Source organism: Myxocyprinus asiaticus, chromosome 33, assembly GCF_019703515.2.
Source record: "Myxocyprinus asiaticus isolate MX2 ecotype Aquarium Trade chromosome 33, UBuf_Myxa_2, whole genome shotgun sequence".
Lineage (NCBI taxonomy): Eukaryota > Metazoa > Chordata > Actinopteri > Cypriniformes > Catostomidae > Myxocyprinus > Myxocyprinus asiaticus.
Genome location: NC_059376.1, coordinates 14,037,826 through 14,064,188, shown reverse-complemented (window position 1 = coordinate 14,064,188; position 26,363 = coordinate 14,037,826). Strand labels below are relative to the sequence as shown.

At 38.3% G+C, this 26,363-nt stretch overlaps 1 protein-coding gene across 5 annotated transcripts in view; it reads right to left on the bottom strand.

Annotated features, from left to right (window-relative positions):
• Positions 1 to 8,501: 8,501 nt before the first annotated feature.
• Positions 8,502 to 26,363, bottom strand: part of ogdha (oxoglutarate dehydrogenase a) — a 37,076-nt gene continuing 19,214 nt past the window's right edge. For all 5 annotated transcript variants that reach the window (XM_051669846.1, XM_051669849.1, XM_051669845.1 and 2 more), the window contains 17 exons: positions 24,431 to 24,577; positions 24,227 to 24,317; positions 23,908 to 24,087; positions 20,028 to 20,156; positions 19,756 to 19,935; positions 16,400 to 16,552; positions 15,522 to 15,624; positions 14,823 to 14,951; positions 14,565 to 14,715; positions 14,320 to 14,447; positions 14,037 to 14,215; positions 12,511 to 12,582; positions 12,095 to 12,220; positions 11,883 to 11,955; positions 11,624 to 11,787; positions 9,898 to 10,052; positions 8,502 to 9,811 (listed from right to left, as the gene is read on the bottom strand). In XM_051669846.1, the coding sequence (XP_051525806.1) occupies positions 9,691 to 9,811; positions 9,898 to 10,052; positions 11,624 to 11,787; positions 11,883 to 11,955; positions 12,095 to 12,220; positions 12,511 to 12,582; positions 14,037 to 14,215; positions 14,320 to 14,447; positions 14,565 to 14,715; positions 14,823 to 14,951; positions 15,522 to 15,624; positions 16,400 to 16,552; positions 19,756 to 19,935; positions 20,028 to 20,156; positions 23,908 to 24,087; positions 24,227 to 24,317; positions 24,431 to 24,577 (2,281 nt within the window). In that variant the 3' untranslated portion in view covers positions 8,502 to 9,690. The remainder of the gene's footprint in view (positions 9,812 to 9,897; positions 10,053 to 11,623; positions 11,788 to 11,882; positions 11,956 to 12,094; positions 12,221 to 12,510; positions 12,583 to 14,036; positions 14,216 to 14,319; positions 14,448 to 14,564; positions 14,716 to 14,822; positions 14,952 to 15,521; positions 15,625 to 16,399; positions 16,553 to 19,755; positions 19,936 to 20,027; positions 20,157 to 23,907; positions 24,088 to 24,226; positions 24,318 to 24,430; positions 24,578 to 26,363) is intronic.

The window sequence follows — 26,363 nt, the reverse complement described above, 5'->3', positions numbered from 1 at the left end:
GCTGAGCTATATAATTACCAGAAGGGACGTCATAAACTCGTCTCCATCCAATAAGAGCGTTTAAATGCTCTGAGTGACACGAGCTTGAACCAATAAAACATCCTCATAAAGACTTTGCCATTGAGACCCGCGTCTTGAAGGTGTGCCTTTTGTGAAAACGAAATCTATTGTGGCTTGAAGAGTGATACTTTACTGCTAATGCATTTCTCCAGGCCAGAGTTATTTGGCCTGTAAGAGCTGCGAGCAAGAGCTTGTTTATCTCTGCCCAGCACTAACGCAATAAAGATTTTTCCCCCCATTAAGTGAGCTCATTTATTTCTTTATGAATTTTTTTCCATCTCTTAAAGCTACACTATGTAACTTTGTTTTGTTAAAAAACAACAAAATGTTATTAATGAGAGAGTGGAACAAAAATCCATCTTCAAAACTATGTCTTTTCTTTACCCAAATACACTTTGTTAAACCTATAATAATGATTTATATTTTAGAGCTGTAGTCATTTGCCCGTGCGTGTTGACGTCATATCCGTACCAGAGAAAATAAGATCCGGCTACTGTAGCACGTGTATGGTGTGGGAGTAGCGTTAAGCTGAAAGTTTGTTGTCACAACGAATGAGAAAAATTGACCATGGATCATTCAAAACGGCAAACCTCTGGTGAATCACCGGTTATAAAAACAAAGAAACCCCGAACAGAGCAGAGTCTACAAGCAAAAAGGGAAAGCGACAGAGTCCGTAATAAAACCCGAATCAATATCGGCTTGGCTTTTCAGAGGTGGCGACAACTCCAAGATCTGAAAGGATGGCTTTTTCTTACTCAACAGGAAAGATATTTTATTGATATGGTTTATGTATAGTTGTGTAATCACACACACACACACCCACACGTGTCTCTCTGTGTGTGTGTAGTGAAATACAATAATTATACTGTAATTGGTGCAGAACTTTTCACTTGCAAGCACACGTGTGTATTTTCTTTATAACAGCAACAATTTATATAAATAAATCCTTTAGTCCTAGGCTTGCCAAGGACATGTGAGTCTTGAAATGATGTTGACGACTGGTTGGTAACAATGACAATTTATAAATGAGCTACTACCGTGGTCAATTTGGCAAGAATATCCTGCAGTTATAAAAACTTTACAACGTTTGACCTTATCAGACTAGCAATCATTGTGTCTAATGTTAACGAACGTTGCCTAACTTTTGTAACATAATTTATTTCAAAACATCAATGTTTCCAATAAGTCAAAACAACAGCATAAGATATGGCACTTATCTGCTCAGATGACATGTTTTCGGATATCCATCTATACCTTTCTTTCGTTATTTATTTGTCCATTCACTCTGATAAGATATCCTGTATCCAGTGTACACCGGTGCCTCAAACTACATTCATCCACGCAGTGGAGCAGAGCCGAAGCACAACCAAAACAATGTTCTTCCGCAAGACACATGCAGTTTTATATTTTAACTGCTAGAGGGCCAAAAGTTACTTAGTGTAGCTTTAAAGAGATATGTTATCTCTGTTGTTGTCCGCAGTTGTCTTATTTATTGCACTGATTTACACTTTTAGAGACTGGTGCTTCTTAAAGGTGCCCTCAGTAATTTTGTTTCTCATTAAAAAGTTTTACTCGTAAATAAATGAATTGTAAATTTGAAAAATATGTATAAAATTAAGACCACTCACATGAGATGAAGACTCCAGTCATATTAGTAACCAGGGACAAAAAAACAGTTCAAGGAACAAAAACAAAAACCGAAAACGAATGAAATTTTTAGCAGAAAACCGGAACAAAATGATTTTCAATTGTTCCGGAGTGAAAACTTTATTTTTAAATGCTGGTAACTGGTTATAACTGGTTAATTTTGTTCCGATATTTTTTTCGTGTAACCAAAGGCCAAAGGGTTTATCACAGTAAATATCTGGAACTGCACCTCTTGCCCGAAAAAAATAATAAATGAAACGTGCTTTGATCCTGAAGGAAACTGCTGCATCACAAATTTCTTTGCCTAACTGTCCATTGTGGATGTCATTCATTCTGTGAATAAAGACCTTTTTAACAGCTATGTATGTTTACTACATATACTGCACATGCATGGCTAATCCAGATACAAGGAAAACATAGAGGTAAAAAGTAAATTTCTCAGTTGTTTCCAAGTATTCATTGAATTTTTGTTAGATATGATGCGTTAATACAGATTTGATGCATTGGGTTTTGACTCAGAAGCAGATCTGTAAATAAAATTATACTTAACTGTTAATTAACTGCTTGTTAATATTTCTATTACAACACATGTACTGCAGTACAGGAAACTGCAGGAATAGTGCGTCCAAATTAACACACTTGTACTGCAGTACTGGAAACAGCAGGAATACTGCATCCAAATTACCACATTTGTGCTGCAGTACTGGAAACAGCAGGAATACTATGTCCAAATTACAACACTTGCACTGCAGTACTGGAAACTGCAGGAATACTGCATCTAAATTAACACACTTGTACCGCAGTACTGGAAACTGCAGAAATACTGCATCCAAAATACAATGCTTTTAATGCAGTACTGGAAACAGCAGGAATACTGCATCCAAATTACAACACTTGCACTGCAGTACAGGAAACTGCAGGAATACTGCATCCAAATTACAACACTTGAACTGCAGTACTGGAAACAGCAGGAATACTGCATCCAAATTAACACACTTGTACTGCAGTACTGGAAACAGCAGGAATACTGCATCCAAATTACCACATTTGTGCTGCAGTACTGGAAACAGCAGGAATACTATGTCCAAATTACAACACTTGCACTGCAGTACTGGAAACTGCAGGAATACTGCATCTAAATTAACACACTTGTACCGCAGTACTGGAAACTGCAGAAATACTGCATCCAAAATACAATGCTTTTAATGCAGTACTGGAAACAGCAGGAATACTGCATCCAAATTACCACACTTGTACTGCAGTACAGGAAACTTCAGGAATAATGCATCCAAATTACAACACATGTACTGCAGTACTGGAAACTGCAGGAATACTGCATCCAAATTACAACACATGTACTGCAGTACTGGAAACTGCAGGAATACTGCATCCAAATTAACACACTTGTACTGCAGTACAGGAAACTGCAGGAATAGTGCATCCAAATTAACACACTTGTACAGCAGTACTGAAAACTGCAGGAATACTGCATCCAAATTACCTCACTTGTACTGCAGTACTGGAAACAGCAGGAATACTGCATCCAAATTACAACACTTGAACTGCAGTACTGGAAACAGCAGGAATACTGCATCCAAATTAACACACTTGTACTGCAGTACTGAAAACTGCAGGAATACTGCATCCAAATTAACACACTTGTACTGCAGTACTGGAAACAGCAGGAATACTGCATCCAAATTACCACATTTGTGCTGCAGTACTGAAAACTGTAGGAATACTGCATCCAAATTAACACACTTGTGCTGCAGTACTAAAAACTGCAGGAATACTGCATCCAAATTACCACACTTGTACTGCAGTACTGAAAACTGCAGGAATACTGCATCCAAATTACAATGTTTGTACTGCAGTACTGGAAACAGCAGGAATACTGCATCCAAATTACCACATTTGTGCTGCAGTACTGAAAACTGCAGGAATATTGCATCCAAATTAACACACTTGTGCTGCAGTACTAAAAACAGCAGGATTACTGCATCCAAATTACCACATTTGTGCTGCAGTACTGAAAACTGTAGGAATACTGCATCCAAATTAACACACTTGTGCTGCAGTACTGAAAACTGCAGAAATACTGCATCCAAATTACCTCACTTGTACTGCAGTGCTGAAAACTGCAGGAATACTGCATCCAAATAACCACACTTGTGCTGCAGTACTGAAAACTGCAGAAATACTGCATCCAAATTACCTCACTTGTACTGCAGTGCTGAAAACTTCAGGACTACTGCGTCCAAATTACCACACACTATGTGGTATATGTGCAGCTTTTCTCTCTCTGTATGCATGTGTGTGTGTGTGTGTGTGATTGATTGCTGGAGAGAGAGAGAGAGAGAGAGAGAGCGCATATGTGCAACTGATTTTCTCTCATATCAGCACGTGAGAAATGAAAGCATGAGCAAACTGCACCGTGTTCACTCTGTTTACAGTTATGCACTGGCCTAATTCCAAATATATCAGCATAGCCTGTATTTGAACGAGCAGAACGCAGTTTGTGTACTGAGGAATTTTCCTCTTGTTGTCACCATATGGAACAAGCACAACTGAATTCATGTGATCTTCCTCTAGTAGGCAAGGACCTAACGCATTTAGTGGCAGAACTAACCGACTAGTTGAATAAACTTAAATGTTACATTCTACTGACCACGTGAGAAGCAAATTTCTGTGGTTCGTAGGATCAGGGGCCTACTGGCCATAGGGAAAACCGGGACTTTTCCCAGTGGGCCTGCCACTAAATGGGCCGAACAGACCGCAATAAGCTGAAACGGGCTGCCGCATTATGCTGAATGGTCTGCGACAGGCTGAAGAGGGCCGCAAAATGGCGCAGCGATGTGCAGAAAAGGACAGCTACACAAAACTGCACTTTTTACTACATACACTGCAGTAATATTGCAATCAGACTGCGGTTTTACCCCGTATGACCTTCTGTATTCTGTCGAACACAAAAGATGTTAGACAGAATCAGGGTTGGGAGGGTTACTTTTGTAATGTATTCCACTACAGAATACATGCTGTAAAATGTAATTTGTAACGTATTCCGTTAGATTACTCAAGGTCAGTAACGTATTCTAAATACTTTGGATTACTTCTTCAGCACTGGTAGATTTTTTCACTTGTTTTGACTATAAAAACTCTGCCAGTACAGTAAGACAAAATACACATGTTAAAAATACATTCTCTGAAAAACCTAAATATCTTATGCAGTGTTGTTTCTAAAACAACATAAATCAAATTGATTTTGTTTTAAGGATTTTTAGATATTTTTACAGGAAAACAATACAAAAATTATTATCAAGAATATGATTTTTACCCAAATATCAAAGGTCTTACTAGAAAAAAGAAATTATGATCCAACGTGAATTTTCTTGATAAAAAAATATGATCGTGCCTGGTAACATGTGCATGTAAAATGGCTAGAAATAGCATTTTAACTTAGCGTAAAGCTGACAATTTACACAAGGTTTATTTCTATTTCTTCTGCTCCAAACTTACTTCAAACTTTCTTCTCTGTCTGCTCGTATGAATGTAACACATCATAAGAAAGTGTTTCACCGCTGTTCAAATGCACTTTGGATCGCATCATTTATATGTATAAATGTTTTCCATCTGAAAGGACTAAATATTAAATGAAACAAATGACAATAAAATGCAAAGTAATCTCTTCTGTAATCAAAATACTTTTTGAATGTAACTATTCTAAATACCAATGATTTAAATTGTAACTGTAGTGGAATTACTTATATTTTGTGTTTTAAATACTGTAAGGAGGTTAGAGGGAAAGGAGGAGGCGAGAACCAGCTTGAGAATATAAATAATAGTTTAATGATCAACTTCACCAAAAACACACAAACATAACCACACACAGGGCAGCTGCCTGTAATTCTCTCTCTCTCTTGAACTGTTGTCCCTGGTCGCCTTTATCCCTCGCGCACCCCATCAGGCTGATTGGGGACCGGGCGTGCGTCATTCCAGCCCGGCCCCGCCCTCCTCCGCTCTACAAATACGTATTCCCGTTACTTGTATTTAGTTACTCCCCATCCCTGGACAGAATGTTAGGGACTGACAGTCTCAGTCACCATTCACTTTCAAAATATGGAGAAAAAAAAAAACATTCACTGAAAGTAAATACTGACTCAGGCAAACATTCTGTATAATATCTCCTTATTGTGTTGCATGGAAGAAAGAAAGTCATACAGGTTTAGACCAACATCATGGTGAATGATGACAGAATTGCCATTAATAATAATTATAATTCTGTAATACATGTTAAATGTGTATTATGTAATGGAATATAGGGGAGTTAACATCTATTATGTCATTTGTGAAAGTAACAAGTTACTCACTAATTGAGTACTCTTTAATTGGATACTTTATTACTCTTACTCAAGTAATTATTTATGTTAGTAATTTTATTTCAACTTGAGTAATTTTTTTTTTTTTTAAGTAATTGTACTTTTACTTGAGTACTCTACCCACCTCGTTAGTTCACCCCAAAATGAAAATCCTCTCATGATTTACTTACCTTTACGTCACTGATGTGTCGACTGCTGGCAGGAAGCAAATGTTTTTAAAAAAAAAAAAAAAGTTAATGAAGTTTTAATTATCAATTTATTTCTTACACCAACCTATCAATTTTAAATTCTGGGTGGCCATGAAAGGAACCTTTGGGGAGTCAGTGGCAGGAGTCTTTGGGCAGCCATGACAGGAGCCTTTGGGGCGTCAGTGGCAGGAGCATTTGGGCAGTTGTGATATAAACTTCTGGGACGGTCATGACAGGAATCTTGGCAGCCATGGCAGAAACCTTTTGAGGTAGCCATTACAGGAACCTTTGGCAGCCGTGGCATGAACTACTGAAGTAGCCAAGACAGGAACATTAGGGCAGCCGTGGCAGGATCCTCTTGGTGGTTATGACAGGAACCTTTAGGGCATCAGTTACAGGAGCTGTTTCGCAGTTCTCAAGGATGATAGGAGTGGCTGGGCAGCCATGACAGGAACATTTTGGCAGCCATGGTAGGAACCTCTAGGCAGCCATGACAGAAACCTTTAAGTAGTTAGTGGCAGGAACCACTGAGGTAGCCATGACAGGAACATTTAAATTGGCGTTGCAGAAACCTCTGTGAAGCCGTGACAGGAACATTTGGGGTGTCAGTGACAGGAGCTTATGGGTGGCCGTGACAGAAACCTCTGGGGCTTCTGTGGCAGAAACATTCTGGCAGCTGTGGTAGGAACCTCTGGGTGGCCATCACAAAAAACTTTAAGGCATCAGTGGCAGGAGCCTTTTGGTGGCCATGACAGGAACATTTGGGCATCAGTGGCAGGAACCTCTGGATGACCAAGACATGAACCTTTGGATAATATTACCTTTGGATAACTTTAATACAGATGGCCAGAATGCCAAATGATAAGATAAAGTTCTTAATTCTTATTAAGAAAAAATTAATCTAAAATTTGCTTTCTCATAAACAATGGCCAATATAATGTCAAACAGTGCACAATGTTATGCACTCATAGACAAAACACCATCAGGTTAACACACGAGGACATGAAAATAATGCAAGAAACATTAACTACACAATATAACAACCCATATGCATTACTATAACAACATTTCTGTATAACAATACAATGCAATAGGTATAACAATATGCATATTTATTTATGCAAAAAAATGCATAACTGATAGGCTAATGTAAGAATAAATATAAGTACCTAAATGTATAATGCAATGTGTTACACAGGGACTTCTGTTAAAATTATATTATTCCACAAGTATCACACATTAAAATTGCACATATTTCCAGATTAATTTTGAATATATTTCAGTTAAAATTACATTTTAATGTCTGACTGACTTATAAAGTGACTTTTTGATGTTCGCAGCTCGAGTAAATAAAGAGATTAACCTGTTCTCATAATATCATGGTCATTTACCTTCAGCCCTGTTCTCAGGTGGACTCACATGATGACCCACTGTCTCCACTGGTCTAGAGCTGCTCTCTGTTGGGGTGACTTTTGCAGCTCTTCTCCACTTCCAGAAGCGCCTCAGCTTCTTTCGCCTCTTCTTTCTATCAGCAGAAGCAGCAGGATTCTCACCGGCCCGATGATTGCTGCAGGATTCTGGTGCGAGTCGATGGTGAATTTACATATATATAAATATATATTTAAAATTAGAACTCTGATCCAGATACTGCTGCTATGACAAAATAGCAGTACTAGACTGTGCACATACAAGTCAGTGAACAGGTAAGTCTCATTGATATTAGTCTATATTTCAGCCATTATGTATCCTATCACACCAGGTATCAAGGCTATAGTTGGTGTCCTCCTCAAAACCTAAATACAGGGAAAATGCAATCTGGATATAAATGACTACCACTTCATATTAAAGGGATAGTTCACCCAAATCTTTTGTCCCAAACCTTTATAACATCCTTTCTTCCATGGAACCCAAAAGCAGCTGTTATTAAAGGGTTAGTTCGCCCGAAAAAGAAAATTCATCATTTACTCACCCTTATGCCTTCCCAGATGTGACTTTCTTCTGCTGATCACAAAGATTTTTTTTTAGAAAGATATCTTAGCTCGGTTAGTCCTCACAATGCAAATGAATGGTGAATGAGGATAACATCTCCTTTTGTGTTCCACAGTAGTACATTTTCATTTTTGGGTGAACTATACCATTGAATCAGGATGTTATTTGGACACTCATGTGCCTCATCTACCTGAAAACAATACAGTTTTCAAGAAAACCAATAAATGAACAACTTCACATATTTGAGAAGATGAGTTTATTGTGTGAAGCTAAACCGTTACGAGGACACATTCTTAATACTCGGAAAACAAAAATAAAATAATTTGCTTTCTCTTTGAAAGAGCCAAAAGGATGTGAATTCCTGTTTCTATTTAAAAGAGAAACCACAAACAGGTAAATCTTTATCTTATTGTCCTGCTGGCCATTTTGTGTCTTCCTGCAGCTGAGTTGGGCTTTTATGGCACAAGTTATCAGATGGCAAAAGAAGGATTTGTGGGGTTATTTTAAGTCTGCACCAGGCTACATCACCGATTGCAGTGTAATCTTTAGACAAATGATAACAGATCAGAGCCAAAATGCCTGAACATAGGCACATACAACCAAGAATTTTGCACACCATCCTGATCTTAACGTCATGCCTTTCCACCTCTGAGTACAAAGTAATTTACATACATACAATCATACAAATGCAACACCAACTTTCAGAGAACCAACTGTTTTTTCCCCCTCTTATAGAAAACAGTGCAAAGGTACAGATAAAGTGTTGTTTTTACCACTTATTTTACAATCTTGCCTACTAACGAGACACTGCAAATGTATCTGCCAACATTTACCCTTATTTTGAATTTAGCCCAGAATTGTCTATACATAAAGCAAAACAACTCACAGAAAAGAAACCACAAACATACAATGTAAAGCCATTCAGCTGTTGAGAGTTGAGATGCAAGAAGCACTCAGAAAACTGTCCACCAACTGTCATGACATTAAGCCTCTCAACAATTAGTTCAGAAGCAACAGATTTAACATATAAGAAAGTTCTTATCAACAGGACTGGGACTGTGCTTTGGTTGAAAATATTTAAGGTATATTTCATATGTTATTAGGTTTGTCTATTAAAAACAACCCCTGTTGATTTTTACCTCTTGCCCTTCATGTGTCTTATTTTTTGGTGTTGTTTCACTGGGAAACACTGGCATCAAATGCTTTAAATGAACAACTGAAATGTTAAACTAAAATTTCAGATACATGCAGGAGAGAGCTTGGTCTGATGTAACCACACAATCGTGAGAGTGTATGTCTATGTCACAATAATGAAACTGCATTCTGCAATCTCTATTCATTTTTGGGATCAATAAAAAAATGCAGTTTTTGGTTGATGAGGAATTGGGTGTTTGTGAGTATTAGTTTTCTTTGTTGATTTTCGGATAGATTTAAATATGGTCTTTGAAGGCGTCCAGGTTGAAGGCAGTGTCACAGAAACGCTTCAGCTCCAGAAGATGGGTGTTCTTGTTTCCAGTGGCAGGAGCAGCAGCAGGATCACGGCCAGCGTACCTACAAACAGGAAGGTAGAGTGAAGATTTGTGAAAATACAAACCACCTGGAATATAAGAGTTCTGTAAGAGCAGAGGTGCGTTTACCAGACAGGCTTGGCACGATCGATGGTGGTGCGCATGCGGGGCTTGACGTAGTCATAGTAACCCTGGTTTTTGTGCTCCTCTTGACACCAGACCAGGTCAGCGTTGGGATATTTCTCAGTCTCAGCCTTCACCAGGTCAAAAGGGAACGGAGAGAGCTGGAGAGAGACGAGAGAGAGAGAGAGAGAGAGAGAGAGAGAGTGAGATATTTATAATATGTTTGAAGAAATCTTCTTATTCTGTCAAACAATGTCTACAAACTGTTTGTAATTTTTAGAGTCGAATTTTACAATTACAATTTTCTCAATTGATGTTTATGGCAATATTTAAGTGATTTTCTCTCGACAAAAGAAAAGAAGCAATTATATCCTTAGAAAGCTGAGACTTCCCCTTTCTACTATAACGTTGTGAGACCCCACCTCCACACGTGTGGACGTTGTATTTTGGCTTCGCTATATGTAACGCATAATTTAAATGAATTAAAACTGTCTGAATACTGTTCGGAAGACTCTACACTGTCATTTAATGGTTAAACTTCTGGCGGACCGCATTACGTGACACAACAGCATGACGTTGATATACAGGAAGTGCTGCTACTGGTGCAGTGCCAACAAAAGTGCCTCTGGTAAGAAACCTCTAAGCTTTTTGATTGAAATCCCACGCATCTTATCACGTGACTTGTTGAGCTCGTTACCACAGAGACATAGCGTGTGTGGGGGCTTCACGCTATCCACCGCGGCATCCACGCTCAACTCACCATGTGCCCCACCGAGAGCGTACCACATTATAGGGACCACGAGGAGGTTACCCCATGTGACTCTACCCTCCCTAGCAACCGGGCCAATTTGGTTGCTTAGGAGACCTGGCTGGATTCACTCAGCACGCCCTGGGATTCGAACTAGCGAACTCCAGGGATGGTAGCCAGTGTCTTTACCACTGAGCTACCCAGGCCCCACATTAAGTTATTTTCACGTGGGTCACTTCATTTCATTTTAATATAAATTTTGTTATTGTTTTATTCTGTTATCACTGTACAATATGGTTCTATTCATTAACATTAGTAAACGCATTCCTATATATTTACTGTGCATTTTCACATTGAGAATAAATGTATTCATGCAAAAGCTGAAACATTTAACTTTCAGAGGCTTTATATGGAGTTAGGATGAAAATAAGGTGCATTTCGAACTGTTCTGAGACCAATGTAGACAGAAAGCACACTGGAGGATAAGTCATTCACTAAATAGGGAGCAAGGGTGCATCCTATAGCTTTCCATGCAGCTAAGTGCATTCACTCCAAAAACCTGATCAAAAGTTCAGTTTCAGGCTGCTGATGTTTGGACCAATCAACATGTTTGGCAGACATGGGACAATGATAATCAGTACATAGATTCAAAATTATAATGTATAATTTTATTTTAACATGGTTGGCAGTGACTGGATGATGCTGGCCATTACTTTTAATAAGAATTATTAATTCAGCTTTATAGAAAATCAGCTGTAATGTCTACAACGTCTCAAAAACATGAAAAACCAACACTCCTGGAAACAAACTATCTGATTCAATTTTTTGACTTTCTATAGCTTGGTATTACTTACAATTTCACAACTTAGTCCCACTGTCCACATATGTGGACATACATTTTTATGAAAAATATTTGCTCTAGATTTTCAAAATGTGTTTCTGGGTTCAAGTGAATGGTTGATGTTATACAAAAGAGCTTGTTACCTGCTCAATGCGAGTGATAGCCACAGTGTTCTCCATATTGTGCGCTTTGCGTTCTCGTGTGAGCTCATAGTAGACCTTTCCTGTACAGAAGATGATGCGTTTGACCTCTGAGGGGTTTTGGGCTGCGACTCCATCCTCTGGGATCACACGCTGGAAATTAGTGCCTGAAGAGACACGCACAGTTAAAGATCACTTCAGAGTGATCCGAGCTCATCCCCCTGACTCTTAACTGAAAACAGTGACAAAGACAGTTCCTGACCTGGTAGCATCTGGTCAAAGTTAGACTTGGCCTCCGGATGACGCAGCAGAGATTTGGGGGTGAAAATAATGAGCTAAAAAAAAAAAAAAAAGGTTCAAACTTCAAATTCGTTCAAAAAGTTACGTTCAAATTCGAATAAATTATTTACACACAAATAATTAATTTCAGTGAATCGTTTAACAGTTCTGATGCTCTCAGACAAGTGAACTCACAGGTTTCCTGAAGGGAAGGAGGATCTGCCTCCTCATCACATGGAAATAGTTGGCGGGAGTTGAACAGTTCACGACAATCCAGTTACAGTCATACAGCTGACGAACCTCAAAGTCATCTGTGATTTTCTGCAACCGAAGAAAAAGGCACATACACATTTTTCAGCTTGGTGAAAAGTTATGAAATCTTTTTTATGAACATCATGTCCTAACCAAGCACAACATGAAAAAGCTTAAAACGATAACTCAAATCAATTGTTTTGGCACTTCGGATACTCTCACCCACAATAAAATCTGATTGGTCCTGGATGACACTAAGCAAAAAAAAACAAGCTAACAAAAGATTTCACATTACAGCAAAAAAGTAAACTTGTTTTCAGATTTTAAGAGTTGTGTTAGGTAGATCCTGGCAGTCTTACAGGGTTAAAGTCAGGGTCATCGTTACACATCTGCAGGAAGCGTTCAGGACGGGCAGATGAGTGTTCTGGACCCTGCAGAGAAAGAGCCAGAGAGAATTACAATAGAACAATAGACTTTTACCACATGACTGAGGTGGTGGAAATGGCTGTAAGTATAGCTTGAAGACATACATAGACAGTGTGTGTCAGAGATTCCGCTAAGAAAATTAGGTGCCGGCCAACGTGTCTGGGAATTATAAAGTTTACCGGACAAATTGGAAAAAATCCGGTCATCTCATTTCGGTGTTTATTTTGGCAATGGACTATGCTTAATGTGCCATATAATAATAGCACAATCAAATCAAATGAACGATAAATGTTTGTTCATTTTAGCTGCTTTTCCATAATTTTTGGGAAAATTGGCCACATATATTTTCGTTCACAAATAAATGAGTTATTTCATATAATTTCTCACCATAGCTAATTTCTTTCTCTTTACATTTATGACTATTTTCCTCTGATTTTTCTTAGCACAGAAGGGTTTTGCTGCCAGCGAATGCACATAAATCTGGCGTCCTTCTCTAGAAGATGACAACGCAAGGCTGTTTTAATGCGATTCTGCAGTGAGAAGCTTTTCGCTGTGGGCATGTGAGACGGGAATAACGCAGGCTGCTTTTGCCAGTGTGCAGGATATAACATGCTTCCGGGTTGGCCAACAAACTGACATCACGAGTGAACATCTCTATACACTATACAATATCAACTCATTTACAGTCAACTCATTCAGCAGGGATGCAACCTCATGAGAGATGAAAAAGGTGTAGCAATAAAAAAAAATAAAAAAGTAATAGCAGGTGTTCCTGATGTACAGTATATATTTCAGTTAATGTGTTTGTTGTATTTAGAGTGTTTTGTTGCATTTAAAGCTGTTTTTTTGTGTGTGTGTGTGTTTTAGCTTAAAGTAACCCTTCCAAATGAATTTATTAAGAAAAATTTAGAAAATTCATACCAAACAATTTGGGGAAATTAGCTTCAGAAAGGTGACTTTAGCTGAAAGATGGGTAGTTTGCATCCCTGATACAGACAAGTGGGAAGAGAAAAGTGAAAAAAAGACTAAAAGACACAATGACTATGTTTACATGGAGACCAGAAAACCGTTCATTGCAAAAAAGCTGCTTAAGGCTCGAAATCAGTGTATATTTACATGAGCTGTATTCACGGCTTTCTCTGTACTCCCGTATGCATGCGGCTCGTTCAGTAAGCAGCTTTCTCCACGGCAACGTAATTTTTCCGCGAGATACCCAGGTGTTAAACCGCTTTCTCTTAATCCCTTAAATGGCGTAAGTAAACCGGCATTCTAGTTTACATGTTTCAGAAAGCTTTCTGCAAAAAAAACCCTGGAATAAGCAGTTTTCTTAAGCGTGATCAATGACATATTAGAAAACAGATAAAAACAACACATAAAGAAAATATTAAGCAGTTTAAGGTAATGAGTAACTGATTTGGAGATGGCGATGAGGAATGAATTGAGGGTAATGTAGTCTTACCATGCCCTCCATGCCATGTGGCAGTAGTAAGACAATGCCATTCTGACGAACCCATTTAGCTTGGCCAGGGCAGATGAACTGGTCTATGATACCCTGAGCTGTGTTATGGAAGTCTCCAAACTGGGCCTCCCATAGAACCAGGGCATTAGGACTGGCCATGGCAAAGCCTAACTCAAAACCTAAGACACAAACGAAAAAGGAAAGAGAGAGCGAATGTTTACATGAGCAAGAATCTACCTTTCATTTAAGTGTAGAGCTAATTTAGTGTGTACTGTTTGGATACCTAGTACTCCATACTCAGACAGAGAGCTGTTGCAGACAGTGTAAGGGGCTTGGTTAGGGGACATGTGATTCATGGGGATGCAGATCCTCTTATCTACATTCTGATCGTGGAGCACATGGTGACGGTGACTGTAAAGAGAGCACACAAGTGGTCAGTAACCTCTACACTGGGGCCTCAGGCTAAGATCCACAATTATGCTGCATTCACACTGTTTCTAAATTTCTGGAATTACAAGAACTCTGTACCTGAAGGTTCCTCTCTCTACATCTTGGCCACTAAGGCGCACATGGATGCCCTCCTTGAGCAGAGAGCCAAAGGCCAGGTACTCCCCCAAAGCCCAGTCCACTGTCCTGTTCTTGATCATTTCAGCACGACTCTTCAAAATACGACTGAGACCTGTACGTGCGAGTTAGAGAAAGAAAGCATTATTGTAATACTCTTGTTTAATAATATGCGACAAGTGTGCATATTAAATGCACCATTGCATTTGTGTCTAGTTTTACCTCCATGAATGGTAAAGTCCTCCACAGGTACTGATGATGCCACTTGTCCAATGTGGCTCAGCTCCTCCTCTGACAGGCCAGTAGATGGACAGCTCATACTCTTGGGCTGGCCATCCAGAGTGAAAAAACCTGAACACAAACAACAACAACTACGTTGTACCATCTATAAAAACACGAAGAAGCACCAAAATGCTGGCAGGTCATTAGTCTCATGTTGGGTGCACTGTTCATTCAGACCTAGGAGAGCCTACTTCCAGATGGTCACAGGAACAGACATGTAAAGGGACTAATTATGGTTTGTTGTCTGACATGATATGTAGAGGTGAGGAAATCTGTAATTGAACTCTGGGAACAATGTGGAATATACAGGTGAGCTCAAGGAAATCTCCCTTGTGTGCTGTTCATCATCAAAATGTGGAATACCGTCTAAAGATTTGATGCAATGAAGGTTGAAAATGTCAGTGGCTAGTTCTTCCTCAGAAGCACTCATTGAAGAAGCCTGGTATCTTGTAAACATGACTTTGCTTTCCAACAGGCTGATAAAAACATCTGCATCTTGACTCCTAGATATTGTGTAAAGCCAGCCAATCAGATTGGTGCTTGTGATTTTGAGAACTCTATAGCAATTTATTTTGTGCAATATGCATCAGCTAATTTCCTTGGTCATAATTTAATTTGTATACAAACAAACACACACACCTGGCCAGGGGGAGTCCAGCCAGTGCTTGATGTGAAGGATCTTCTCATCCTTTGAGCGAGCATGAGCTTCCTCACAGATTTTATCATACTTGGCAATCTCTTCCTGTGAACAGAGACAAAGGGATGTGGTTTTTTTTGTGTGTTTGTTTTTATGTAATTGGTTTAAGGTTTGTTCTCTTCCAAGCCAGGGTCACGAGACAACTACATAAAAACATTTTTTTTTTTTTTTTTAAATGATTAAAAATGATGTGCCGATTAATACATAAAATGAATCGCAATTAATCACATTGTAATATTTACTGCAAAAGGCCCCCAAATAATGGTAAATAAGAATAAAGACAAATCAATTATAAAAAAAAAAATACATAGGCCTAATAAATATTATAATTCAGATAATTTAAGCACATTACATCATATCGTGGCAACAGACAAGTGATGCATTTAATCAATAAATAAGTGGCTTTAAAACTGAAAATACTGTTTGTTCAGAACATGTCATCTGTAGAAGGCTGATCTGATGAGGTGTGTTGGCTGTGCAGCTGGAGCTGACTGCCCCCTACTGCATCAAGGTGGTACATCAAGCTTGAATTGCTCCGATGGTAGGAATATTCTTTATTATGGAATTTAGGTCGGGGGCATTATTAATTGTTTTTTTTTTTTTTTTTTTTTACAAGTAATTTTAATATAATTAATCGCACTAAATTAAGGTGTTAAATCGACAGTCTTAATTAAAACCCAAATACAATGGATTCACATCTCAATTGAGAGAATGCTTGGACTATATCACGTTTTACTGACAGGCTAACAATATGAGACAATTATGAGACAATATGCAATATGCAACAGCTGGCCATTGGCAGAATTGACTGACAACGCACCTCATACTCCTGTCGGGAGACGGCACCTTCGGCGATGAGCTTCTCTGCATATTTCTGTAGGACTCCTTTCTGCTTCTTGATCTGTTTGTACATCAGGGGCTGGGTGAACATCGGCTCATCCATCTCATTGTGGCCGTTACGTCGGTAACACACCTAAAGGGAAAAAAAAAAAAGACCATGCCAAATGGATGTCACAAATGCCTAAAACACCACTATGATTGATTTTTTAATGAAACCAAATGTGATAATAACAAACGCACATCAATCCAAGTATATAATGCCATTACTGTGTTATTACTGTGGATAAGAGTGTTTAAAGGTATTTCTACAAATATGGGCACTTATGGCCCTGTGGACTTTAAACTTAAACTTTTTGGTTTTCACGCACTCATTAGTTAATTTAATTTGTCTAGTACCAATGACCAATGGATATACATGCATCATAAGGGAATTCTGCCATTTTTTCGGAATCAACAAATGTAATTTACAAATGATGTATTTTGTTTAGTAACGTTGAGACATTTCAAACGCAGTAAAACTCAATGAACATATGGTAAAAAGTTTCCAAGAAAGTTTTAATCGGACTTTCACCTAGCAAAAGACAAAGTTAAAATCTGTTAGTTTTAACCCTCATGTGGTGTTGAATTTATTTATTTAATAAAAATGGTATCCTTCATCTGAGTGATACAAGACTTGGTGACTTTTCCTCCATTAGCTATCTAAACACAAAAAAATCTGGCCTTGATTCGATAAGTCTAAGTGGTCGTAAAAATAAAAATAAAAAAGCGACACTTGCGGTGTTTCGGGTCAAAACTGACCCGCCATAGGAAATGAATGGGAACACTAAAATACAGAATTATTATTTTTTTTTATTTGTCAAATCAATCAATCAGTCAATCAGACACAATGCAGAACACAAGCACACATACCCCTTCATTTTTTTTTCACATTTTGTTATGTTGCAGCCTTATGCTAAAATGCTTTAAAAAAAAAAAAATTTTTTCACATCAATCTACACTCCATACCCCATAATGACAAAGCAAAAAACAGATTTTTGATAGCTTTGCAAATGTATAAAAAATTAAACTGAAATATCACATAAGTATTCAGACCCTTTGCTATGACACGTGAAATTTAGCTCAGATAAATCCCATTTCTCTGGATCATATTTGAGATGTTTCTACACTTTGACTGGAGTTCACCCGAGTGCTCTGGACCAGGTTTTCATTAAGGATATCTCTGTATTTTGCTGCGTTCAGCTTTCCTTCAACCCTGACCAGTCCCCCAGTCTCTGCCGCTGAAAAACACCCCCACCGGCTTCACCGTTGGGATTGTATTGCGCAGGTGATGAGCGGTGCCTGGTTTCCTGCAGACACTTGGAACTGAGGCCAAACAGTTCAGTCTTCATTTCATTATACCAGAGAATCTTGTTTCTCACAGTCTAAGAGTCCTTTAGGTGCTTTTATGTGTCTTGCACTAAGGAGAGGCTTCCGTCTGGCCACTCTACCATAACGCCCAGATCGGCAGAGTGTTGCAGTGATGGTTGTCCTTCAAATCTCCACACATGATCTCTGGAGCTCAAAAAGAGTGACCATCAGTTTCTTGGTCACCTCTCTTACCAAGGCCCTTCTGCCCCAATTGCTCAGTTAGGCCGGACGGTCAGCTCTAGGAAGATCCTGGTTGTTCCAAACTTCTTCCATTAAAGAATTATGGAGGCCACTGTGTTCTTGGGAACCTTCAATACAGCTGAACATTTTTTGTAGCCTTCCCCAGATCTGTGCTTCGACACAATCCTGTCTCTGTGCTCTGCAGGCAGTTCCTTTGACCTCATGGCTTGGTTTTTGCTCTGACATATATTTTTAGCTGTGAGACCTTATACAGACAGGTGTGTGCCTTTCCAAATCATGTCCAATCAATTTAATTTGCCACAGGTGGACTCCAATCAAAGTGTAGAATCATCTCAAAGATGATCCAGAGAAATGGGATGCACCAGAGCTAAATTTCAAGTCATAGCAAAGGGTCTGAATACTTATGTTAATGTGATATTTCAGATTTTTATATTAAATAAATTAGCAAAGTTATCAAAAATCTGTTTTTTGCTTTGTCATTATGGGGTATGGAGTGTAGATTGATGTGAAAAAATAAATAAAGCATTTTAGCATAAGGCTGCAACATAAAATGTGAAAAAAAATGAAAGGGTCTGAATACTGAATGCACTGTAAATGAAGGGGTGAGACTATAAAACATCCACAATACAGAAAACACACACACACACACACACACACACACACACACACACACGTTTGTTTGATTATATTAGTGATCTCTCAATGACTTCCATTGATTTCATATCAGGCTAATGATATTTTCTATTTCCAAACTCTACCCCTAAACCAAACCATCACACAAATATGTGCACATCACATTGAAGATTTGAAGATCAACAACATCTGACCAATTTAAGAGGTTTTTTTTCTGACGAGGACATTCGGCCCTCACAGGTGTAGACAAACCTGTGTATAAACCTGATATACCAAAGTCTGACCCCTCTGTGACAAAGATTATTCTGGAATTTTGATGTTTGAAATATAAAATATTGAATATTGAAAGGTAACAAAATAATAACTCTGTCTTTTCTTTGTTACACAATCAGATTTGACTGTGGCAGCATGGTCAGGTTTGACAGCATATTGGAGGATCATTTCAAAATCTGACACTTCAACACAAGTGGTTAAGAAAAAAATGCTACAATTTGACAAATAACAGTTTTTATAATGTCTAAATATATATCCAATGCATAACTTGTGATCATATCTAGAAATTAAGTGTGTTACAACATTGGCTTATAGAGATCAGCCAGTGCATAGAGCACTGAAGCATCTACTGGACATAGCTGTCATTTCATGTAATTGTTATTTTTTATTCCAGGAGATGTCACCAGAGACCCCAATGCATGACAAATTGTGATGTTTTGACACTCCTTCAGTTTACTGAAATTAAGGTTTTTATTGAAGTGAAGATAACATAAAATGTGCTTATTTTATATGAAAATTTATGGTGTAATTTAATAATTTAGAGCCAAATAAATACATAAAATCCCCCCCAAAAATGCATAACTTCAGTGTTTTTACTTTAGTAAAATATGTAAAAACACTAATCTTTAAAATGTTTTTGTAAAAAAGTAAAATTTTACACATGTATTTTTGACCCGCAAACACCATGAGTGTGACTTACAAACAAACACCGCACAAGGGTTAATAAAAATCATCCTGGGACATAAAAGTGTCTGTAGTTTAAGAAACACCCTAATAGAAGATGTGGTATCAGTCACTTGACACAAAAACACTGCCACTCACCAAGTCCACCACAACATCTTTGTGGAAGGTGGCTCTCCACTCTGCGGCCACTTTACACACGTACATTACAGCTTCAGGGTCATCAGCGTTGACATGGAATATGGGGGCGTTAACCACACGGGCAACATCAGTGGGGTATGGAGAGGAGCGTGCCACACGAGGATCTGTGGTGAAACCGATCTGAGAAACAGACACAGGATGGACTTCAGAGATCATTTGGTGAAGTGTGTATTAGCATGCGTTGTCACGCATGGGTTTGTTTGGTTGTGTACCTGGTTGTTGACCACCACGTGCACAGTGCCATGTGTGGTGTAGGAAGGCAGATCGCTCAAATGGAAGGTTTCATAGACAATGCCCTGACCTGCGAATGCAGCATCACCATGGAGCAGAATGGACATCACCTGAAACAAAAACACGCATAGAAACACACAAAATTAAGACATAGGTTTGGAAGAGAATTTATGCTGTTCACCTGAACACTTATAGAAAAAAGCTCATTCAGAATTGGTACTGACCTCTCAACCATTGGTACATTAATATACAGCTGCCCACATTTACTTATAAAAGCTTATTTAGTAATCAAAAATTAAATGCTAATTTCACATGCTACATGGTATGTGGACTTCAAGTAACAGGGTTCGTACAGATGCTTCAAAGTGAAATTACATTTGTTTTCAAGGACTATTCTTGAGATGCCACTAAAACAAATTCTTTTTGTACATTTTAAATACAAATATTTCACTCATTCAATGTATTTATTTTTATAAAACACCATATATTACAAGTACAATATATATCAATGTACATCTTTAACTACACATCCTCACAGAAACAATTCTTGGTTCATTCATGACAAAACTGATGTGCAATTGTAGTGTGCTCCCTTAAAACACACATCGCTTTCCAACAAAAGTGAATAACTGGGTCCGTAACCAGTAGTCTATATGACTCATGTGCTATTTCCATGTTTCCTAAGTCACACAACGGATATATGTGAGGAACTGACCAAAATACAACCATGATACATCTAAGATGGCACCTCGGTATGGAGCTCTCCAGTTCTTTTGCTGTTTTTGTTTGTTTGTCCTTTGTGTAGTAATTTATTTCCACCCAGTTTTCCCAGAGACAAGCTGCTGAATATTTGGCAGTACACCGGTTTTTGATTATTCGGACATTCTATTGGACATTTTATTCAGAGGAGCTGCGGTGCTGTACAAGTGCGTTAAAAGACGCAAGCATGGCAATCGAGCCGGCGTGCTGGTCAAACTCAGACAGCGCGGCTTTCGAACCACGCTGCCAAGCATCCATCTAGCGAATCTCCGCTCTCTTCCAAACAAAACGGACGAATCAATTCTCACCTATTGAACAGTTAAAACTGCCCCCAAATACTTTCCTTTGGTCAATACAACCATATTATAATTCAATCCATCCATTCCTACTTATATCCATATTTCATTTATATTCTTTAACATATCCTACCTCTTCTTCAATACATTACATCACCTGCACTTAACTGTATATAAAATATTCTAACAACATTATTGCACTTTTGTATATTTCCCTTTTTCTATCTGTTATATTGTATTTTTTTATTTATGTCACATACATACATACATACATATATATATATATATATATGTTTAAATTAATATGTTTGTATGTATGTATATATGTTGCATTCTCTTGCACTGGAAGCTTCTGTCACCATGACAAATTCCATATGTGTGTAAGCATACTTGGCAATAAAGCTCATTCTGATTCTGAAATTGCTAATTGGTCATTCTCAAAAAATGTAAACTCTCCAACTTACTCTCCAAATTTAAATACTCCAACTTCCGCTCAGTTCAGTGTTTGCCCATAAATGCTGAGGGTAAACATTTTGACATTATTTTGACAACTTGACTGTTGTTCTTTCTTTTATTATTTAATTTTGTTTCACAAACAAAGCAAGGGTTAAAACTAATGAGGGTTAAATGGGTTACAACACCAAATTTTGTTGTGAAAAAATATTAGTTAAAATGTGAATTAATAACTTGAACATGCTGGGAAAAATCACTATTAAGCAGCCTCTGAACTTTGACCTTAAAAATGATTTCCCACAACTTTTTGTATTTTAACAACATTTAAAACATTAAAAAAGAAAAGAAAAAAAAGTGGGGGGCCTGGGTAGCTCAGCGAGTAAAGACTTGAGTAAGGACACGAGTTCGAAACCCAGGGCGTGCTGAGTGACTCCAGCCAGGTCTCCTAAGCAACCAAAGTGGTCCGGTTGTTAGGGAGGGTTGAGTCACATGGGGTAACCTCCTCGTGGTCACTATAATGTGGTTCGCTCTCGGTGAGGCGTGTGAAGAGTTGTGCGTGGTTGCTGCGGAGAATAGCGTGAAACCTCCACTCGCACTGTCTCCGCGGTAACGTGCTCAACAAGCCACGTGATAAGATGCGCGGATTGATGGTCTCAGATGCGGAGGCAATTGAGATTCATCCTCCGCCACCTGGATTATGGTGAGTCACTACGCCATCATGAGGACTTAGAGCGCACTGGGAATTGGGCATTCCAAATTGGGGCGAAAAAGGGGAGGAAAACAAAAAAGTATGAACATTGATAACACCAGTGGCATGAAATTAAGGAACATACATTCTTTTTTAGATTATTTAAATTATTAATAATTATTTTATTTAGCTTTTTTGCATACTTGTTTGGCCTTGCACTAATGCTTGTATTAAAAATGAGTAAAAAATAAACACATAAATAACTGTAAATGTCATAGAAGTGTACCAGTTGAAGAGGATAAGGAATTTGTTTTTCAGGCAACTGACAAATTCAAATATATTTTCAAGCCATTTCATATTATTAAAGGTGTTAGGTTATAGAATTATACCTTTAATAAAAAAAATTGTTTTGGCTGTTTGAAAGCTTTTTCATGACAAATTTTTTTTTTTTTAAAAATCAAGGGACATGTTTGTCAACATATTTTGATCTTGACCCAAATGTTGTCAGAAACCAGGGCTGCATTTCCCAAAAGCATTGCAAGCTTAAGCTGATCTTAGAGACCATTGGTACCAATGGTTTCTACGATCTATTTATGCTTACCATGCTTTTGGGAAATACAACCCTGTTTTGGGAGACACAAAGCTCTCTTTACACAAGGGGGCGCTACAGCTCACAAAACTGAATCCTCTATTGATCCGCATTCAAATTTTACATCTCATTGGAGAATTTTATTCACTCTGGAGAGTAACATGTAATTTAAAATGTTAGTTGCAAGGATTCATACTTGTGAAATTCACCACAGCAGAATCTATCAAATATTGTTTTTAAATTCTCAACCAGTAACAACTGATTATGATTGGCTCATTCTCAATAGCGCTACCAAAAGTAACAGGAGCCATGTGACAGCGCCGTCAATGTGCTGCTTCAGCAGTCGTATGAACCTCTGCCCATATGGTTAAAAAGAACCGGCTCATAAGAGTCATTTGTTCATCAATTTGACCCTACTGGTCACGTTGTATCTTTCTTACTGCACACGCAACTGAATAGCGCTTCTCAAAACACTGTCACAGTGTGTTAGTACTGTGTTTTGTCTGCACCAGCAGAAGAATGTACAGTATGTTTGAGAACCGTTAATGGAACCGACGGTAATGAAAATCATTCGGTATTTTTTTTAATGTAAGCAGTTCTGAATAAGAAGCATACAGCACACAGAAAGAAGTGTGCAAAAAAAATATTCAAAGAAATCCTTTATTCTCCATGATTCATGACACGAGCTTTGTGTGAGAGAAATAAGCTGGAAGAGGGGGACCTGTTGTCTGGCAGGATTGTATACGTGTTTTCCGAAAAATGTTTTTTTAAATAATAATTTAAGCAACGTATTTACCATTTTTCTATAATTAAAACACTTTTTAAGCCCCTCTTGGTAAAAATAGCTATTTTCAAGGTTTTTCCAGGACTTAAATGTAAAAAAGCCAAATTCAAGTACTTCAAGCACCTTGTACGAACCCTGAAGTAAAAAATAAATAAAAACAATATATATATATATATATATATATATTACAAGTGTAGAATATGGCCCTGTTAATCACTCAAGACGTGGAAAGAATTTCATATGGTTTCATACAGTGCACACACAGGTTGGTTTGATGCAGTGTAAATCTCACCCGGTTGCCTTCTGTGTCTCCACAGTAGAACTGATCTGCTTTGGTCTTTCCCTGTACCACTGGGTTCACTGCTTCTAGATGGGAAGGGTTGGCCACCAATGAGAGGGTAATATTCCTGTCAGTCACACGATTTATCCTCCTGTGGTACATCCCCAAGTGGTACTTGACATCTCCTGATCCCTGTTACACATACCCCCACAAAATCATTAAAACAAACCACTCTGATGGATGAAATAAGTTCATGAGGATCTAAAAAAGTAATAAGGAAATATCTTTGTAGCTGTAAATAATAAATGTTCCTTAAACTTCCTCCACAGACCTCATCAGCAGCCTCCAGTTTCGAGTCAAACTGGCAGAAAATCTGCTCCAGTTCTTTACGGATCACATTGGCAAGCACGTTCAAACGCCCTCTAGAGAGACAGACAGAAATAGAGATGGAGTGAGTTAGTTTCACTTGCACAGGAACAACTGAAATAATCAGTTTCCTCCCTGCATCCTCCCCTCGCCCCATCTTTTTCTCCACCTGTGAGGCATGCCCATGATAACCGCATCGACTCCGTTCTCGCTGGATTTGTCGATGATGGTTTTGAGTGCAGGGATCAGACTCTCACAACCCTCCAGACCGAAGCGCTTCTCAGATGACCATTTCCTCTGCAGGAACTCCTCAAACCTGCACAAATGAGCACATGTAATATGTCAAAGAACTGTGATAAACAGGATGAGAATATTTGTTTTTTTCTATTCATCAGCCAAGGTGGCATGTGAATGCCAAATTTTAGCCACCAGTCATTCTAGCTTTTCCAACTCAAATATATTAGTGTCTCACTTTATATATGTAAAATTGAACAAACATGCAAAGACCTCTTTAAGTGGACTCTTAAAACACAATTCTCTTTGCATTCAAACTTTAACTGGCCTTGAAAGTGGACTTGGATCTCTTTTTGGTTGATTTCCATCTACTCGCCATTCACCCTGTTGTTTTGTGGGACACTGTGTAGGCTGCCCTTAAATTGTGTTAGATGTCCTGTTCTACTTTGTAAAAAACACTTGAAAGAAAGTGTGACTTTGCCTGATTACAATATTTTCTTTTCATATTTTTAGGAGTAAATATGCATGTGTCCTTATTGAGTGTGTTTGTGCCAGTGTTGTAGTACTCGAATCTGACTCGTCTCAAACTTGAAAACGAATGACTTGAACATTGAGGGCATTCTAACTTGGAGGAGAGGACTTTGGTGCAGGGTTTTGGAAAAAGGGGGCGTGGCTACTCCAATGGTTCAGCTTGTTGAAGTTACAAGATGGCTAAAATCACTAAAACTCATTCAGCCAATTCAATAACGTTCGCTAGCTAGCCAGATACCTTTAACGTTACATCAACATGCCAGTGCCCCCTGTTGTCAGTTTTAGTTACAGTGATTTTACTTCAGATGTGAAGAAATATTCAGCAAAATGCCAAATTTGTGATCTGAGGAGAAACTGGGGACAACCTCTGGGTGCTCTTTCAGGTGCACCCGTAAGGTAAGCTATCTATTAGAGTTGCAACACGTCCCTTCTAAAGGGGCGGTCACACTAGGCATTGAGCATACAAACATTTTTATTACAACGCAACGGACCAGGATATGATGTCACACGGGAGGACTTCTGGTGTAAGTAAATAATAGATCACAAAAACAAATAATATTATAATAAAAATGTTAAAATATTTTGTCTACCCACTTTCCTGCAACAATAAATCTCACAGCTTTGAAAAAAGTATAATTTGAATTGAGCCAAGAGGTCAGTGTGTGACGTTTCAGTCTCCTTTTTGTCGTGCGTCCTCTTGTCATATGAATTCACAGTTCAGAGTTCAACAAGCTTAAACTTTGTTACGTAGCGTAGTTCTTTGCGTGAGCTTGCATTTCCGCTCTGCTGCATTTGGATGTGTTTGAATGGGAGTGAATGGGGTGCGAAGTGTTGTGTGACCGCCCCTTAATACGGAGGAATCAACTTCAAGAGAATCAACTCCACTCAAAAGCATGAATAACAGTGTATTTATTACTTTGATTTCCAAAGTACTATACATTTTAGAAGAGCCTAACAAATAGTAGTGGAGATTGTGATTCATTCTATGTGTACTAGTGCAAGATAATATGGATGATTATTCATATACTGAATCACTTCACCAAAAAGATTAGTTCAGAATCATTCACCGATTCATTCATATTGTTCAATGGTATTGTGTGAATGATTCCTGTATAATACACTTTGAAAGGCTGAATTTGTGTGTGTGTTTCAATAAACTTGAAATGACAACAGCACTGTGATTTTTTGCTTATTTTACGACAGATAAGGACTTGTAACTCGGACTTATACATAGTTAATGGGTATTTGACTCAGAAAAAATATTGGTGAATTGGACTTGAGCAGTGAGGACTTGAGAATCAACTCAGACTCGAGATCTAGTAACTTGACTACAACAA